Genomic DNA, 19,347 nt, shown 5'->3' with positions numbered 1-19,347 from the left:
CTACTACTCCAACGAAAAGGGCTTAGGTGATGGGTCCCACATGTCAGCTGGATTTTGGTAAATGCGTCATTATCCCACATGTCTGCTGGATTTTACTTAGTAGAAAAATATGTATATAGTAAGAAAGAATGGCCCCACCTGATAAATACACTTAATTAATTTACTATCTATGGATTAATTTTGTACTTACACTAGAGTTGAACTACACTTACAGTGGTTGATCAAATGTAATTCCTAGGTATTATTGATATAACTAGTACTAAGTGAAAGAAGTTTATTAGGCACATATTTGGCTTATACTTTCGATGGACTATGTTTGCTTTGATCTATTTTGATTGAGGCAATGTCCTTATAACCTATTTAGTTTGAATGTACTTTTATTTTGATTTGTGAGCAGTGCTCTCAGAATTTATTTGAATCTGCAATTCATAGAAAAATTTTGGGTTTTTTGTGTTCCATATAATTTTTTTGTTCTTTGTACTTTGTTTATTTTTCTTTAATTTGTTTGGTTCATGCAATCAGCCTGTTTACTTGTTGGTTTTAACCAGGGCTTATCAGCCAGCCAACAGTGTTTTTCTCTCACAACAAACCAGCACCAGCCGGATTTATCAACTCAAAAACCAACCCGAACAGGCCCAATCACTACCGGATACAGGAGCTTTGCCGACTGCCACCTTGGCAAAGCGTTTGCCGAGTGTTACACTCGGCAAACGATACTCGACGTAGGTTTTAACAGCAAAGAGCTGTTTGACGAGTGTCAATCGTCGGGCACTCGACAAAGACTATGCCGAGTCAAAAAAAAAACACTCGGCAAACATTTTTCGGGAAAAAAACAAGTCGTCGGTGACACCACCACCACAGCCGCCGACCACCACCACCACCACCACACCACGCCCCGCCGCTACCACCACCACCACGCCTCGCCGCCGCCACCACACCACGCCGCCCGCTGCCAGATCCGGGAGAGGAAGGGCCGGATTCAACCGGGAAGAAGAAGGGGAGGGGAGGGGCCGCCGCTGCGTTGCTCGTCGTGGAGCCTGCCGCCGAAGGGCTCCTAACCGTCAGATCCACTGCCACCGGGATCCAGCCCACCGGATTCGCCACCGGAGGACACCTCTCCGCGGGATCCGTGCCGTGGTGGCTCCATCCCACCAGATCCGCGATGCCACCCGCCGGTGGAGCCATGGAGGGAGGGGAGGAGGGTAGATCTACACCGCCACCCGCTGCTGCTGCTGCTTCGCATCGTCGGGAGGGCCAAGCTGCCCCACGCCATAGACGAGAGGGGTTGGGCTGCCTCGCGCGTGGCCGTGAAGGGCCCCCGGAGGGAGGGGAGCGGCGCGGCAACGCCAGAGAAAGGACGCGGGCGGGTGGATCTGAGGAGGAGGTAGGGGAGGAGGGAGGAGAGGGCGCCCGTGAGAAGAAGGAGGGGGAGGGGAGGGGCGTCGTTGGGGGAAGAAGAATGGGGAGGGGAGGGGCGCGCCGGGCTAAAAAGGAGGAGGGGAGGGAGGGGAGGGGTGACGGCAGGGAAAGAAGAAGGGGGAGGGGAGGGGCGTCCGCTGGGGCCGGTTAAAAAAGATTTTTTTCCTTCGCCGAGTGTCCTAGATCTAGACACTCGGCAAAGTTTTTTTTTATTTTTTTCTTCTCCTTCTTTCACAGAAAAAAAGATTTCTTTCCTTTGCCGAGTGTCCTAGATGACTAGATCTGAGCACTCGGCAAAGTTTTTTTTTATTCTTTTTCTTCTCCTTTCCTAGGAAAAGATTTTTTTGATTTGCCGAGTGTCCTAGATCTGGGCACTCGACAAAGTTTTTTTATTTTTTTCTTCTCCTTCTTTCCTAGAAAAAAGATTTTCTTTCTTTGTCGAGTGTCAAAAAAACACTTGGCAAACCCCCTCTTTGCCGAGTGTTTTTTTAGACCCGGCAAACCGCCTCTTTACCGAGTGTTTTTTTTACCGGGTATTTTTAGCGCAGCACTCGGTAAAAAACTTGTTTGTCTAGTGCCCAAGAAAATACACTCAGCAAACATAAAAACACTCGGCAAATTTAACGTTTCCGGTAGTGAATGTCCTCAGATTATTTTTTATTTTTGCAATCCATAGAAATTTTCTGTTCTTTGTACTTTGATTATTTTTTTATTTCTTTGTATTTGTAATAATTTCTTTGTGTTATGTTTATTTGTTCTTGTTTTTGTTTGTCCCAATTCATGGTGGATGTAGGTGTTGCATATCCTGAGTGATGATATTAATGTTTGTTTCACACAAATTTAGCTTGTTTTGATTTTCGGGTGACTTGGCTTTCAGGATTACTCGTGTGATCATAGGTCCCAACCACTTAGTTTTTTGTTTTTGGTTCTATTTGTGTAATTTGTTTCTTTAAATTACTTGAGTGACCATAGAGAACGGATCACTCGAGTTCCAAATAGACAGATCCAAAATACATCATTCCCATGTAAAATGATAATCAAAGAGTTGAATGGCAACTACTATCCGGCATCGTGGCCCCTCTCATCGCCAGCTGCAGCTGCACACGAAACCAACCGACCTTCGCTCGTTCGCTGGGTTATAAGCCGTATTTTTTTTAAGCTAATGAATAGTATTTTTTTTTTCATTTTTTTCTTACAGTTATCAAACAGCAACAGGAACTCAACACGTCACGCCTCATGCACAGCACGACTGTTTTTTTTTTCCCGCCTCCCCTGTCCCAGCTTTTACTCCACGCAGTTATACTACTGTGCCGCACAGTTACTCTCATTCACCACTCTCCACCTGCCACCCTCCTCCCGGTTCCGCTTCCGCCTCTATTTAAACGCGCACTCCGGATCCAATCTCCACTTGCACCCCAAGTCCCCAACGCAACGCAACAGGAGCAAACACGCAGAGAGATCCCCGGTCGAGACATGGCCAGCAAGGGCAGCATCGCCTTCGCAGTGCTCTGCGTCGCGCTGGCGTTCCACGCCGCGGCGGCGGCCAGGACCGTGCCGGTGCCGGTGCCGGGCGTCTCCTCCACGTCCCCCGGCGGCACCGCCGAGCTCCCGGCTGCGGCGGCCGCGGCCGGCACCAAGAACGACGACAACACTGGCTCGGGCGCCGGCGTGGCGGACAAGAAGAACCTCTTCGTGGGCGTGGGCGGCATGGGCGACCTCCCGGGCCTCCCGGCCGTGGGCGCCGGGTACGGCGGCGGCTTCGGCAACAACGGCGGGGGCGTCTTCAGCGGCGTCACGGGACCGCTGGGTGGCGTCGGGGTCGGCGTCGGAGGCGTCGGCCCGTTGGGCGGCGTCGGCGGCTTCGGGCCCCTCGGCGGCGGCGGCGGTATCCCGTTCGGCGGCTTCGGTGGCGGCGGCACCCCGTTCGGCGGCGGCTACGGCGGCGGGGGCGCTGGTGGCGTCACGCCTTGAGCTGGCCTGCGGGAGGCATGGTGCAGTGTGTCTGGTCGTGAGCGCACCGGCAGGGTGCATGGCGTTCGCACGACCTGGTCTAGCTAGTAGATGCATGCACGCGTGTGTCGCCGGTGGTACGCGAGTGTGGCATGTAACAATAATAACGTGTAGAGTTTGTTTCGTTTGTAGCGCTTTCTAGCATGTCCGTGTGTTCGTCAGTTGGTGTGTGTGGGCATGTGGCAGCAGTGCAGAGACCAGAGAGGTTTGAGTCTGTAATAGCTAGGGCTTGTGTGTGTTTGAGGCCCGAGTGCGGGTGCTTGTTAGCACTTAGCAGTGTGCTTGTGTGTGAGAATCCAGCTAATCGCTCTGTTTGTTTGGGCTTATTTGGTTTATAAGTTATGACTGAAAGTCCGTCTGATTTGGTGTGAAAGAAAAATACTGTTCGTTGGCTGATAAGTCATGACTTATAAGCTAAATATGACCAAACGAACAGGCTGAATGTCCGTCGTGCTAGCTACTACTCCTGCCATTCTAAATTATAGGCCGTTCATGACTTATAATCGGGAACGGAGCAAGTAGAATCTGCTTGTGTGCTTGTACTACCACCATACAATTTGTGTCTGATCTTTATTTTTTTGTAAAAATTAAAATTATGATTGAATTTTTATACTACTAAAATTTATAACAGGAAACAGGTATAATGTGAAAATGCATTTCACCACGAACCTAATGATAATTATCAGATGTTATAAATATTGCTAGAATCATAATCGTTTGGCGAAATAGCCATATTCGTCCTTGAACTTTCATCCAAAGCTCAAGTTCGTCCCTCAACTATCTAAAAGGCCGGTTTAGTCCTTGAATTTCCAATTTTGGTTCGATCACTGTCCTCTGACGTCGTCTACCACAGTAGCTCACTCCGTTAACACACTTTGAGATGAGACAACACACTTGCATATTTTGGCAAGTCTTTGGACATATCAGCATGTGCTGCAACCCATGGAGCATAAGTAAGCCTGGCCAGTATCTCCAAATCCAAAGCCATTGCCTCCTAGAGTGAAGAAAATGCGAGGGCGCCCACCTAAAAATAGAAAGAAAGACCCTTCAGAACCAGTGAAATCAGGCACCAAGCCATGAAAAGTCGGTACTATAATTAGATTTCAAAAATCACTGCATGATTATCCATAGGCCTACATCCACTTACAATGCAAAAGCACAAGTGGTATAGATAATTCTCTGCTATGATCCGCTCCGAATACGAATTTTATGGATATAGAGAAGTATTTTTAATATCCATGCAGATACGGATAATCCGAACCCGATTATATACGGATGCGGTGTAGGATGTGGAATTGGTGAAATCCGATGAATATGGATTAACCGATAATTAAACGCGCGATGCTTATAATAATTGGAATATTTTAAAGAGCCCAAGCGGCAAGAATACAAGTCAGCCTGGCCCATGACATAAGCATTATTATATTGAAGTCCATAAACAAAGGTCGTCAACTATAGGCTGGTACATTGAAATTACAGGAGACGAAAGAATTATCATCTACCAAAGTGGAGGACTAGTACACGGCAAAGAGTGGAGGTAAAGTTTTGTCAAATTAATAATATTTATTTTTTACACACTTGTTTTATACTCTTAAATTTAAACTGAGAACTTGTATTAATTTTATGAGCTCTTCAATCGAAGTGGTGGATTGATGGTGATTATGTCAGGTTATATTGCCGCTTTATGACTTTGATTAATGAATTGTTTCTCATCATAATATCTGATCCGTATTCACATCCGAATCCATATAATATATGATCCGCTCTGAATCCGATAAAAAATAGATTAGGATATGAGGAAGCCATTATCAGCTCCGATCCAATCCGTTTTCATCCCTACTGTCGGGTTTATAAACCCGGGATCCCTCGCGGACCGGCTTCCCAACAAAGGCTCGACCCAGGCAGACAAACGCAACTCATGGGCCGGCCCAAGTATCTGAACAACAAACCAGCAGGGCGACACAATCACCGATCGGAAAGTCCGGCCGAGGAGGAAAGGCACCCGTTTTCTGACTCCGGTCCACCTCTCTGACCGGAGCGCTCACTTTGGTCTCCAGTCCGCCTCCAGACGGCCTCTTCGACCGGAAGGCCTGGCCAAAACACTATTTCCGACTCCGACCCCACATCTCCGACCGGGGTACGCAAAAACCCTGCTCACTGCTCCTCTTTGACCGACGCAACCAGAGCCGACTAGGACCAACCGACTGGGGACGCCCGCTCGGAAATGACCAGGGAACGAACGGAGAAAGCAAGGCAGGGCGCACAAGTCAAACCACGATACCAGGGACCGTACCCTCTATGTCTGCAGAAACAGTACTCTACAACCTCCCTGACACACAGTATTGTAGGCGCCGATATTTTCCCTATAGTATTGTGGGCGCCATTAACTCCCATACGACAAGGCTCCCCCTCATGCCTCTGGGCATCGACAATGTTGTAGGCGCCGACATTTACCGTATCGAGTGAACATGGTGAAACTCCTCACATGCCTCTGGGCATCAACAGTATAGCTGGTACCGACATCTGCCATACCCGAACAAAATGACGCAGCCTCCCACGTACATCTGACATCCAACAGTGTCGATCAATTATAAATTTACTAGCCGGTGTTTGTTCGAAACACCAACAATTAGATCGATCAAGTTCATCACTACACAACTACAAAACCGTCAGGTTCGAACCACAAGCACATGCTTGAACACTTAGCTCATAGCATGGCTCCCGTCACTCTCGGCCCTTCCGACTAGAGTCCGGCCGGACCTCTTGTACCCCCCATCTTTCTCCTTCTCATTTGTAACCCCACTGCAAACTTCGAGCACTTAGGCTTAGGAATAAAGTCACCGACCGACTCAAACTGGACGTAGGGCACGTTGCCTGAACCAGTATAAACCCTGTGTCATTGAGTGCTAGGCTACCTCTGATCACAATGTATGGCAAAACTACAAATATTTAGTTGTTGGTCACTTTCTGCACCGATAGTTGGTGCTGTCCGTGGGGAGGACGTTGTACGTTCAACACTTTTTGATCATCGGATGGCCCACTTTTTCGCCACCTTTGCCATGGCGGGCTCTGGCGATTCAATTCGCTTTGGCTCACTGGAGTTTCCCGTGCTCCCACCTGTTGAGATGTGGGTTCCACCCATCTTCGAGCCATCCTAAGCCTTCCTCCTCGGAAGCCTGGACTTCGTCGTCGACCGGCTCGGCGTACTACACCTCCGCAAGGAGGCACTTGTTCCGGCACCCATCGGAGGGGCACCCTCCATCGACTCTGGGACACACGACTTCGACAACGCGGCATCCGCGCTTTATTCCGAGCAAACTCTCTGCTCAATCCCCGCTGTGAGTAATGTACATGCTGTTATTTACTTACTATTCTCTATCTTCCGCCGATTACCTGAAGGGACCCTATTGTCCCTGACGCGACCACCATACGACCGGTTCCCCTATGGCCTCACGTCTCCCACGGACACGTACGCCTGAGGGCTCCGAAGGATGCCGGCGTCACCCTCTCTCATGTCCAAATTCATGGAGATGGCGAGCTATACTCCCACCTGTTTCCTTGACCTCATGGATGACGATGTTGAGAGTGACGGCTCCAGCATCGATGATGTGGTGCCTAGCCACCGTCCGTCCTAGGAGTGCGCTATGGCGGACGCTCCGGGACAGCCACCAGCGGTAACGCAGTCCTTGTAGACTCACGCCCCTCTGGATCCTCATGTGGAGACCCCTAAGCTCGCATAGGAGCACGGAGAGGAACCACGACAACAGTGGCTGCATCGACCACCAACTGTGCGAGCGTGCTCGATGCACCACACTATGCCCCGTGCGCATAGACCGGCGAGCGACGCCTGGGGTCACGCCCGTTAGGTCTAGCGCGACACCATGGACAGGGGGAATGATCCCCCATAGTTTGCTCAGGCCAATCAGAACATCGTCTCCATGGCAATGCTTCTGTGTGGCCTTCCCGAGCCGAACGACCCTCAAAAATAGGCGATCCACCGAAACCTCTGGGCACTAGTGGCGACCGCCGCTGTTCAATAGGCGGAGAGCTTCGTATCACGACATCGACTCACGGCCTCTCTCCCCACCAGGGGAATGGGGACGCAGCAGACAAGTCGCTCCACCCGCTCACCGCTACAACTATCGAGTGCGACACAAGAGGTCACACCCGTGCCTCGTCTTGACTTGACAAACGCTCTGCATCGACCACTTGCATATGTGCAGCTCAGGATGAACCGAGACGCACACAGCGGCAACTGGAGTCTCAACCCTGATGGCCCGAGACCATGGAACTTTGTCCAATGCCTCTAGCGAGCGCCGCTCCCGCCGTGCTCCAACGGAGGCCAAGGCAAAGGCAAGGCCAAGTGCTAGGACCAGAACAAGGGCCCCTCCATGCAGAAGGGGAAAAGAACAGAAAAGATCATTGCCGACCGGCCAACTCCGCGTTGGTTGCCACAGCTGATCACATGGGCAAGCAGCCCTAGTAGGACCCTCTAGGCCACTTCCATGAGCTCATGGAGAGCCCATGTACCAACCACGACTACCCCATCAAACACCTCTATAAGGACTATGAGCTCCTCAAGCGCCTTCTTTGGTAGGCCGGCGGGCCAAAGGAAGAAAAAGGTGAAGAAGCAGCAACCGAGAAAGGGGGCATAGCAGGCAAGAATCCGGATGACTGAAGGTTGAAGTGATCCGACCGGACGCCTACCGACTGAAGGACGACAACGACGACATTCTCACCGAACGGTTGGAACAACTATGTCATTTTTCTTTCACTAATTTTCAGTCTTACCATTGTTTACTTAGTGTTTGCTCCTATAAGAGCACCATGACCCGAACACTTTTTGGCCTGGGCCGCTTGGGGCTCCATGAGGGTGCACTACTACCTCTCTTTTTCATTTACTATCACATGGTGAAGCTCCTCCTTACCCAAACAAAAGGGTAGTTCGTTCATTTAATTTGCCTTACGTAGCTTTGCTTTAAAACATTCCGACCGATCGCACCCTACCTTTTCCTACGGTTATGAGCAGCTGAGCCTCGTGGGTCACACCTTGGGCTCCCAAGGTTACAGCCTACAGGATGAATGGGCAAGTACAAGAAAGAAAGAATAAAAAACAAAATTATGCTAAGGGAAAACTAAGGAACAAAAGGGACAAGCTTCCTCGAACGGAGTGACTCTACAAAAAACAAAATCGACTGTCATTAAGTACACAAAAACGTTTACACGGGGGCTCCCCCATGAACTTAATCTTTTTACATCTACTAAACTTCTTATACTTCACAAACTATTGGGGCGGCTCAGCGACATCAGCTGTCGGTGTGACCGGCAAAGGCTCGGGCTGCTCACTCCCCGGTAGGACGACATTCGGCTCGGTCAAAGCCGGGGCGATGTCCACCTCTGACCAAGGCTCCATGCCATCTCCAGGCTAGGCAACATCCTCCTGACTCACGCTTCTGGCCATGTCTTCATAGCGGATGTCCATCACCCACTGCGCAGAGACTTGCTCTCCCACCAACCTTGTGTGCGACAGCAAGCTCTCCCCGAGCGTTTGGATGTCCTCCGTGCTCAAGCCATCAGTGTACCCACTGTAGATAGTGGCGAAGTCCAGGTTTGGGTGGTACATCACCACCGAGGTCAACACCCCGATGCTCTGTAGAATAGCCCACTTGTGATAAGGTCCCAGACCACATCTGGGACCTCCACCAGCTGGACGGTGAGCGCGCTAGTGCTTGGCACCGACCTAAAGACCTCCGAGACGACAAGCTGGGCAATGTTGTGGATCTGGTCAAGTTCCCCCTTGAGAGCACATTACTCTTCATGGGACTTAACCAACTCCTCTGCATTCCAGCTTAAAGTTGCCTTGACCATCTCCAGGTCCCGCTCCAGTGACTTCACCTTTCCGCCTAGTTTTTGAAAGAAGGGCGACAAGCTTAGAAACAGGCTGAAGGAAGAAACCAACATGACGAAAAATAGAAAAGGTACGTCACCTACGTTTAATGGCATTCTTCCGATCTCAATGGTCATCTTTAGACCGGATGCAGCAGCTTCAACTGACCGGACACTGGACCCTCAGTGTCCGGTCATTTACAGTAAGGTACCAACCCCGACCAGACATGTCCGGTCGGACATGATCGGACATAGCCCTAGTGTCCGGTCACTCTCTAGTGACACTGCTTCGTCCGACAATAGGACCAGACACTGCCTCCAATGTCCGGTCACTTTCAGAGTCAACGTCCAGTTGACTGACTAACGCTGCACGCTGACTGCCACCACTAACCAGACGCTAAGCCTTAGTGTCCGGTCACTGCATGACCAAAGTCCGGTCCACTCTGTGGGACCTTTCTTATCTCTATTTCTTCACTGAGTTGATCCACATCAACTCCAACTTCATCTCCTTTTTAAATGTGTCAACACCACCAAGTGTACACCACCATGTGTATGTGTGTTAGCTTTTCACAATCATTTCCCAAAGGGTTAGCCACTCAACATGTTACGCCACTCAATCCTAGCAATGATGCAAAGTTAGATCACTCGAGTGGCACATAGATGAGCGATATGCAAACAAGTTTTCCCCTCTTGATAGTATGGCTATCTATCCTAAACCCGGTCATAAACTTCTCTACACTCCTATGACCGGTGAAATGAAATGCCCTAGGTTATACCTTTGCCTTGCGCATTCCATTCCATCTCCTCCAATATCGATGCAACACATGCACCAACATGATCAACAATGATATGATCCACTTCATATCATCACATGATCATATTGGTTTATCGATCTTGACATCACTTGCTTTTCACTGTTGCCTTCATCCATCAGCACCAAGTCTTGCTCAAGCTTCACCACCACGTGGTCCATCGCTCCAAAGCCTTTGACTTGCCCTTCACGCTTGCAACCGGTCCATCAACCCAAGTCTTGTCTTGATTTTCTCCACCTTTGATCATATGACTCAATGTCATGTCTCATGTGCAATGAGCTCCTTCATCATCACATGTGTGAGCTTTGCAACATCTCCAAGCCATTTTCACCTTCATGGCATATGTTGCTCACACACATTTACCTGTAGACTAATCACCTGTGTATCTCATATAAACATAATTAGTCCACCTAGGTTGTCACTCAATTACCAAAACCACACAAGGATCTTTCAATCTCCCCCTTTTTGGTAAATGATGACAACTCTACAAAGATATGGAAATTAAGCTCTTTTGGATTTATGTTGCTTGCCCAAGCAATTTTACCATGTGAAAATGATTTTGGACAAGTACCACAAATCTGAGATGGTAGTATTAGCTCCCCCTACATATGTGCTAGAGTGTTTGATTTGAAGGTCACACATATGCATAGATTAAAATTGTGGGAGAGTAGTTACTACCAAATGATGCTAAGGTGTATAGAATAAACCTTTGAAGCGTAATAACAGTCGGAGTTGCACCTTTAAGTTCATCCTTAGCATCATGGTTAGCTAGATATCACTTGGAAATAAAAGCACTAGATACCTTGTTAGATCAACATTAAAAGCAAGGTACTAGCATTACTTGAAAAGCATACCAATTGTTTAGCTATCATCCTATGCATGCTAGTTATCAAATCATCATTCAAGTTCTACAACTAGCATACACCACACAAGCATGCATATTGAATTTTAATAGCTTATGCAATGCAAGCAAGCACATGAATATGCACATATCAAATGCAATCAATCAAAGTTCATGAGCTTGCTCCCCCTACTTGTGTGCTTCTCTTGTCCAAAAATTTTGATCCATTTCTTTTCTTCAATGTTGCTCCCTCTTTGTCCAAGTCCATGTCCAACCTCTACTTCTTTAAGCTTTTATATCTTATTTCTCTCCCTTGTACAATCTCAATCTCAAAGTTTTCATATCTTTGTACAATCTCTCCCCCTTTGTCATCAATTTTCATAAAAGGTGAGCTTCTCATTGATGCAAAGGTATACGTTTGGGGTAGATGGTTGAGGCTTGAATCTTGTATTTTTTTTATGGACATCACTTGATTGTTGGAATGACACCACTTGTAGATACCACTTGTAACTTGTACCACTTGTATCTTGTGTAGGGCTTCTTGAGATACCACATATAGGATCTTTGATCTTGATATCAATTTGTGTGACACCTCCCCCTATGTGATAGCATGGGTCATCCATTTGATACACTTGAGCTCTTGTAGGTGAGAGATGCATTCTTCATTTGATGATCACTTAAAGTTGAGGATCACTTGTGGAACCATTGTCTTTCATGGTTGATATCATGTATAGATGTAATACCACTTGTATGAAGTAGATACCACTTGAAAGAATCTTCTAGTTTGGAACCACTTGTTGGATTTATCAATAAAGACCATTTCTTGAACATTTACTGTCTTTATGAGTACTACTTATAGAATATCACTTGTGAGTTGATCTAGACATCACTTATGAAATCTTGATGAAATACTTGAGTCTAGATACCACTTGAAACATACAAACTAGATATCCATTTGCATTGTTGTCTTGTTCTTGTACTCTTATCACTATCATGAGCTTCTATGATTGACTTGAACTAAATTGATTTGCCTAAGCTTTCAAGTTCGGTTTGAACCAATGACAAGCTTCTTCACACCTCTTACAAGGGTTATCTTGGCAATATTGTACTTGTCACTTATTGGCAATCCAAATTAAATCAAGTACTTGGGTTTACTAGCTCATGAACAAATTCATATACTAACCACTAGATCAATTAATCATTCAAGCAATAGTGGTAGGCTATGAATTTAAACATTTTATTTGTTATGCATGATCCTATGAAGTATGTACTATATGCACAAACCGCATACTAGTAAGGGATGAAATGATCATGCACATTACAATGATACCTTTGCTATGTTGGAGTAGATGATAGTCACATAGATTCCAATTCATTACTCCAATAGCAATGTGAAGTCCAATTATAAGCTTGGTGAAGACCAATAGATACCATGTTGAATTTTATTCTTCACCCATACGAAATGAATACCACTTATGATCAAGTGCACTTTCTTATTGTGGTTGGCTTGCTTTATCTTTTGATCAATGCTTGCATGAGAGCATCAACGTGAGAATACCACTTGAAATATTATGACTAGCCCTCTTTTAGGTGTTGCTTGCTTTTCTTGATCAACCCTTTTGATTGCTTCAACTAAGCATCTCAAATGTTCCTCGGATCACCACTTCCATGTTAGCCTTCCAAGTACCACACTTGGTTCACCTACACATAGGCGGCAAGCCCCTATACTAGGGAGAAGTGACCTCTCTCCAAGAACCATTCTTGACACTCACTTGAAATAACTTGATTGATTGATCCAAGTGATGGACTTAACTTGGTGAGTAACCTTGATTCCTTCTTTAAGTCCTTTTCTTTCTTCTTATTTAAGTCCTTTTCTTTCTACCAAATGATCTCAAATCATATCTAGAACTTAAATTTTATCTTCAACTTGAGTTTGATCTTGATCTTCTGTGACAGAACCGACCAATTATACGAAATTAAGTAAGAAAATCATCCACCAGAGCAGACGATTGAACAAACTTAAGCCCGTATAACCCGGTAGTTCGTGAAATCACGAAGGATTTCAAACCAACTCGTGTCCCAGCCATGATCGTAATAAGTTTAGCGGTCACCATCACAAATTACATAAAAGTTCGCATCACAGATACATCAGAGTTTAAACATAGTTATTACAAACCAGTTCGAATAAAAGTAGCGGAAGTCATTTGTTCAAACCACACACACTCACACGGAGTTTAAATATAGTGCCAGCGAATGATCATCTCCAGCAAAAGCATCAGATGAGACGTAAGGAATGACCATGCCCATGGTCCTAAGCATCACCCATCGCAGGATAAAGGCAGTTGATACAGTAGCCGTAATACATCTGCCCATCTGCAACAAGTGGGAATAAAACCCTGAGTACGAGAAGGTACTCAGCTAGACTTACCCGACATAACCAAAAATAATTGACACCAAGGATTATGAAGGGCTTTATAGTAGGGTAGCTGACTCATTTGCAAAAAGAAGCATTTTTAGCATTTCAAGAACCTTTCTAAAAGCATTATTGCCAAGTTAATTATTATTAACCTGTCGACTAGATTTGCACCTATACTAGAGTAAACATGTGATTAAGCAGATAATGATAACCAATGATCATTAAACAACTTCCATACTATCATATTCATTATAACTGTCCAAGTGTTCCATAAACATTTACTATGATGAAGTAACTCAAGTCAAGTGCTCACTATCCAGGAGCGATGGCGATTCGAATCAATTCCTAACCAGCTGGTGATTTATTCCTTACACAAACCTCACTCACCCGCTAAAGTGAGATATTGATCACCGAGTCAACTTTCCAGGAATCTCGAGTTTGCCAGGAACCACATGTACCCGGGGGCCGACCGACTGCACTTTGGTCTTATCATCCTGCCCCCATGTCCTACCACACCTGCTCCGGCACAGTGCGTTGCGGGCAATCTACTCGGCCCGAAAAATCTCCTAGCTTCGCGGTCGGAAGGTACTTTATCCGGCCAACTAAATGTAAGGCATGCATTCAACATGACTTGAGGCCCAACAACGGTCGGTCCTTAATCGACACAGACGGAAAACACTACAGTCCAAAACTCTGCAAGTCTCCGTCCGGTCTCAACTTCATTTAACACTTAGTTATACCATGACTTCATAGTCATCCAAGCAGATCCAGGTAACCACCTATAGCTCGCAGGTGACAGGAAATCACCTGACTTCTACCGGTCTAAGCCAGCTAAGCATTGACTTGACTGCGGATACCAGGGTAATAAGGATATAGTATAACAAAGGTAGACAAGGTATAATGCAGCAACGGTTGCAAACAACTCCTGAACGTAATGCATCAATTAAAGTAAAGCATTTAATTAAATAATCACAAACCGGGAGAAAAATGCTCCGGGGCTTGCCTCTCTCGAAAGAGCTCGGACGGTGATCGGGGCACTCCGGAAGTTCTTCAACGTCCTCCTCGTCGGCTTCTGGCACTTCCTGCTGCTGCACCTCGAGCTACTCCTCGGGCTCCTTGGGTATGACGACTGGGTTCTCGGTTTGCGATCTTGTATGATGCAATGCGCGTAAGTGATTATGCAAACGGTGCATCTAAGGAGATGAATGCAATGGATATGTTTAAATGCAAGGTAGTCAACATCATCCAAGAAACTATACTACAAGCACATGTCATCTACTGCATTCTCTTCTACTACTAATATGTTAAGTCAACATATCTTATGAAATGCTTCAAAGATACACCAAAGCTTTACTAATTTCTTAATCACACTTAAAGCAACACTTGCTTAAACCCTAATTAATAATAGGTTTGAATAGCAACATATATTTCTGATGCTCCTAAAAATCTGAGAAAATTACAGTAGCATAATACTATCCTAAACAAACTACCATAAAAATTTCATGGCATTTGGATAAGTAAACTATCCTACACAAAAATGACAAGCTATAGCATAAAAATGAGCATGAAATTACTCTGTACTATGAAAAGTGTCAAACAACAGAATTAATATTTTTCCTAGGTTCTTCATAGCATATAATGACTGTCCAAAAATTATCACATGCATGTTTTATACAAAGTTTGCTCTCTAGCAAAAATAACAAAAATTAGCCATTAAAAGTACTTGAACTACACCTAAAACTTTTCCCGAATTCTGAAAATCATTTCTTAAACCCTTTTAAAAATTAACTGACAAAACTGCTGAGTGCACCCGGTGCTGCACACCTAGAGGGGCTGCCATGCGGGACCTACGGTCAAGCTGGACCCACGCGTCAGCCAGAGCCAAGGCAGGGCCGCCGTTGACCGGCCGGCTCTCGCCGACGGCGAGGTCCCCGGCGAAACGGAGGGCACCAACGTGCTCTCCATGGTAAACCACGTCAGCTAGGGGTGAACAGGGAGGGGCGGTGCAGGGGAGAGAGGCTCGGCGATGGCAATGGCGGAGCGGCGGCGCGGGTCATCGCCGGTGGAGCATCTCCGGCCACGGCATGGTGAAAGGAGGCGCTCGGGAGACTCAACGTCGCCGTGCGGTGCTTGTGCGCGCGAAGTAAAGGCGGGAAGAGGAGCGAAAAGGGGGAATCCACGGGAGTGGAGCCCACCAGCAAGCTCAGCCATGCTCCGGTGAGCAATTACCAAGGACGGGATGTTTACCACGGCGAAGTAGCGAGAGCACGGGGTGCGCAGGGTGACGGTGGAGCTTTAGGCGAGATGGAGTGGTCACCGGCGAGCTGTGATGGCCGGGCGAGCGAGCTCCGGCAAGGTGTGGCGCGTGGTGGCGATGGCGGGCGTGCGTGTTGCTGCTATCCGAGAGAGAGACGAAGGGAGGAGCAGGAAATGCGATGCCGAGCGAGCTCTGCGGTAGCTTAAGCAGTGGCCAGCAGTGCCAGAGCTGCCGCGGCGCGTGGACGCGGTGTCAGGCCGCCGTCGACGGGTGGCGCCACGCGGCGGGCAAGCCCTGTCGCGGTCGAGGGCGTGGCGTGGCGACGGGCGCGGCGCACGCGAAGCAGGCCGGACGAGCGGGCCAGCGCGGGAGCTGGGCCGAGGCGGGACACGCGCGGCAGGCGGGGACGCGTGGGCCGGCGTGCGAGGTTGGCTGGCATGCGCGGGCGGGTTTGCTGGCGCGCTGGGCCGGCTTCGGCCGTGGGCCAGAAGCGAGGCGGCGGCCCACGAAGGAGAAAAAGTCCTTTTTCAATTATATTTTCAAGAAATTTTTAAATGCCCTCTTTCAAATATTATTTTGAGCAAGAAAATGACCTCTTTTGAAAATGTACCAAAAATGAAAGTTGTTTAGAATTTAATTCTCTACAACTTTGCTTTTATGACCAAAGCCAAATTCTTTCTAGATTTTGAATTGTAAATTCAAAGTCCAAATCTAACTCAAAACCCTAATTTTTGGGAATTTATTTTGAAGCCAAATTTTGAATTAATTTGAATACAGACCTTGCTCCAAAAATCGGACTAAACATCTTTAGATGATTTACCATGATATCCAAACATGTTTTACTAACCGAGCAAACAAAACCAGGGCAAAACAATTCTAACAAAGGTATGCAACATTCAGGTTTCACAACACGTTTCATATGTTTCGAAATAGTGTTTCAATTGTTATTTACATGATTAGGCATGTATGATTAATATGCTTTATGATGCATGCTATGCATGATTTGCAGTGCCTAAATGTAGGCTTAACACCGGGGTGTTACAACCCTCCCCCCTTATAAAAATCTCGTCCCGAGATTTGGGTTACGAACCATTTGTTATAAAAATCTTCATAAGCTTTTTGTAGATACTCTCCTGTTTCCCAAGTTTCATCTCCCTCATCATGATGATCCCACTGTATCTTGTATGTTTTCACCATACTATTCCGAGTAGCACGTTCCTTCGTGTCTAACACTCGGACTGGTTGTTCACGATACACCAAATCTGATTTGAGTCGAATACCTCAAGGTTCTATTCTTTCCTCCGGAACACGCAAACATTTCTTGAGATGTGATACATGGAAAACTGGGAAAACGGTACTCATTGTTTCAGGTAACTCTAACTTGTAGGCTACCGGACCTCTTCGTTCTAAGATCTTGTATGGTCCTACGAATCTCGCGGCAAGCTTTCTTCGAATTCCAAACCTTTTCTTCTTCATCAGCGTGACTTTCAGATAAACATAGTCACCAACTTCAAACATAAGGGGTCTCCTTCTTTTGTCTGCATAGCTTTTCTGACGTGATTGAGCAGCTTTCATATTCTGCTGAATAATATGAACTTTCTTCTCGGCTTCTTCTACAAAGTCAATGCCATAATACCTTCTATCACCAGGCTCGATCCAATTCAATGGTGTTCTACATTTTCTGCCATATAAAGCTTCGAATGGGGCCATTTTGATGCTTTCTTGATAACTATTATTATAAGAGAACTCAGCTAACGATAACCATGACTCCCATGATCCCTTGGAAGGCAATACATAGGCTCTTAACATATCCTCCAAAACAGCATTTACTCGTTCAGTCTGACCATCTGTCTGAGGATGATAAGCGGTACTATGAATCAAACTAGTTCCCAAGCCTTTGTGTAAATGTTCCCAAAAGTGAGCCGTGAACTATGAGCCTCTATCAGATACTATGGTCTTGGGTATACCATGCAACCTCACAATTTCTGCGATATACTTCTTGGCATATTGAGGTGGTCGATAATCTATTTTGATAGGCAAGAAATGAGCGGTCTTGGTAAGACGGTCCACAATTACCCAAATCGAATCATGTCCTTTTTGAGTAGTGGGCAAACCCGTGATAAAATCCATACTGATATCGTCCCACTTCCAACTAGGAACGGACAAGGGTTGCAACATACCGACAGGTTTCATGTGAATTGCTTTCACTCGACAACATGTGTCACATCTGACAACATATGCTGTAATTTCTTTCTTCATTTTGGTCCACCAATAGCGAGATCTTAGTTCTTGATACATCTTACTACTTCCGGGATGGATAGATAGCTTAGAAAAGTGAGCTTCATCCATGAGTTTATTCCTAAGCTCTCGATCCTTGGGAACCACAAGACGGTTGTCAAACCACAACACGCCCTGTTCATCTACTTTAAAGTGTTGAGACGGCTTTTCTTTTATTTTCTCTTTGATATGGAATATTCCCTTGTCGGTTTTCTAACCTTCTATTATCTTACTTTCCAAAGAGCAACTAATCTGAATACTATGTAACACAGCAGGATGCATTAGATCGAACCCATCTTCAAGTAATGGCTGCACATTTAAATAATGTGACTTTCTGCTCAAAGCATCTGCCACTACATTGGCTTTACCAGGATGATATTGCACATTCAAGTTGTAATCCTTTATCAATTCCAACCATCTGCGCTGTCTCATGTTTAGCTCTGGTTGGGTAAAGATATACTTAAGACTCTTGTGATCCGTGAAAATATTGCACAAATTATCAAGTAGATAATGTCTCCAAATTTTTAGGGCGTGCACAACTGCAGCAAGTTCAAGATCATGTGTTGGATAGTTGACCTCGTGCTTTCTCAATTGACGTGATGCATAAGCTATGACTCTCCTTTCTTGCATAAGAACACAACCCAATCCAGTCTTTGATGCGTCGCAAAACACATCAAATGGTTTCTCGATATCTGGTTGTGCTAGAACAGGAGCAGTGGTCAACAGTTTCCACAAAGTGTGGAAAGCTGCTTCACACTCCTCTATCCACACAAACTTGTGATCCTTCTATAGGAGGCTTGTCATCGGTTTGGCGATCTTCGAGAAATCTGGTATAAAGCGACGGTAATAACCCGCTAGTCCTAAGAAACTTCTAATCTCAGGAACTGTGGTCGATGCTTTCCAATTCATAACTTCTTACACCTTACTTGGATCGACTGAAACTCCCTTCTCTAATAGAATGTGACCAAGGAAAGGAACTTCCTTCAACCAGAATTCGCATTTACTAAACTTAGCATACAATTGATGATCTCTAAGTCTGGTCAAGACAGTTCTCAGATGCTCTTCATGATCTTTCTCGTTCTCGGAGTACACTAGAATGTCATCGATGAATACTACCACAAACTTATCCAATTCTGGCATAAAAACTGTATTCATCAAAAACATAAAGTATGCAGGAGCATTTGTCAAGCCAAAAGACATGACAAGATACTCATACAACCCTTATCTGGTGGAAAATACAGTTTTCGGTATATCCTGTTGCCTAATCTTGATCTGATAATAATCGAATCTCAAATCTATTTTTGAGAACACCTTGGCCTTGGATAATTGGTCAAACAGAACATCAATATGAGGCAAGGGATATTTATTCTTGATGATCACAGCGTTGAGTGGCCTATAATCTACGCACATTCTCAATGTGCCCTCTTTC

At 46.1% G+C, this 19,347-nt stretch overlaps 1 protein-coding gene across 1 annotated transcript; it reads left to right on the top strand.

Moving 5' to 3' along the window:
* Window positions 1–2,835: 2,835 nt before the first annotated feature.
* LOC136478926 (uncharacterized) lies at window positions 2,836–3,808 on the top strand. Its single transcript, XM_066477027.1, has one exon. It carries the CDS (start codon window positions 2,893–2,895, stop codon window positions 3,388–3,390), a length of 498 nt encoding a protein of 165 aa, XP_066333124.1. The 5' UTR covers window positions 2,836–2,892; the 3' UTR covers window positions 3,391–3,808.
* The last annotated feature ends 15,539 nt before the right edge of the window (window positions 3,809–19,347 follow it).

This window comes from Miscanthus floridulus, chromosome 1 (genome assembly GCF_019320115.1).
Source record: "Miscanthus floridulus cultivar M001 chromosome 1, ASM1932011v1, whole genome shotgun sequence".
NCBI classification, from domain to species: domain Eukaryota; kingdom Viridiplantae; phylum Streptophyta; class Magnoliopsida; order Poales; family Poaceae; genus Miscanthus; species Miscanthus floridulus.
The sequence above is the reverse complement of the archived record's forward strand: the minus strand, read 5'-3'. Positions and strand labels throughout refer to the sequence as shown.

Coding starts and splice junctions, on each gene's coding strand:
- LOC136478926 (XM_066477027.1), top strand. CDS start 2,893: ATGGCCAGCAAGGGCAGCATCGCCTTCGCAGTGCTCTGCGTCGCGCTG.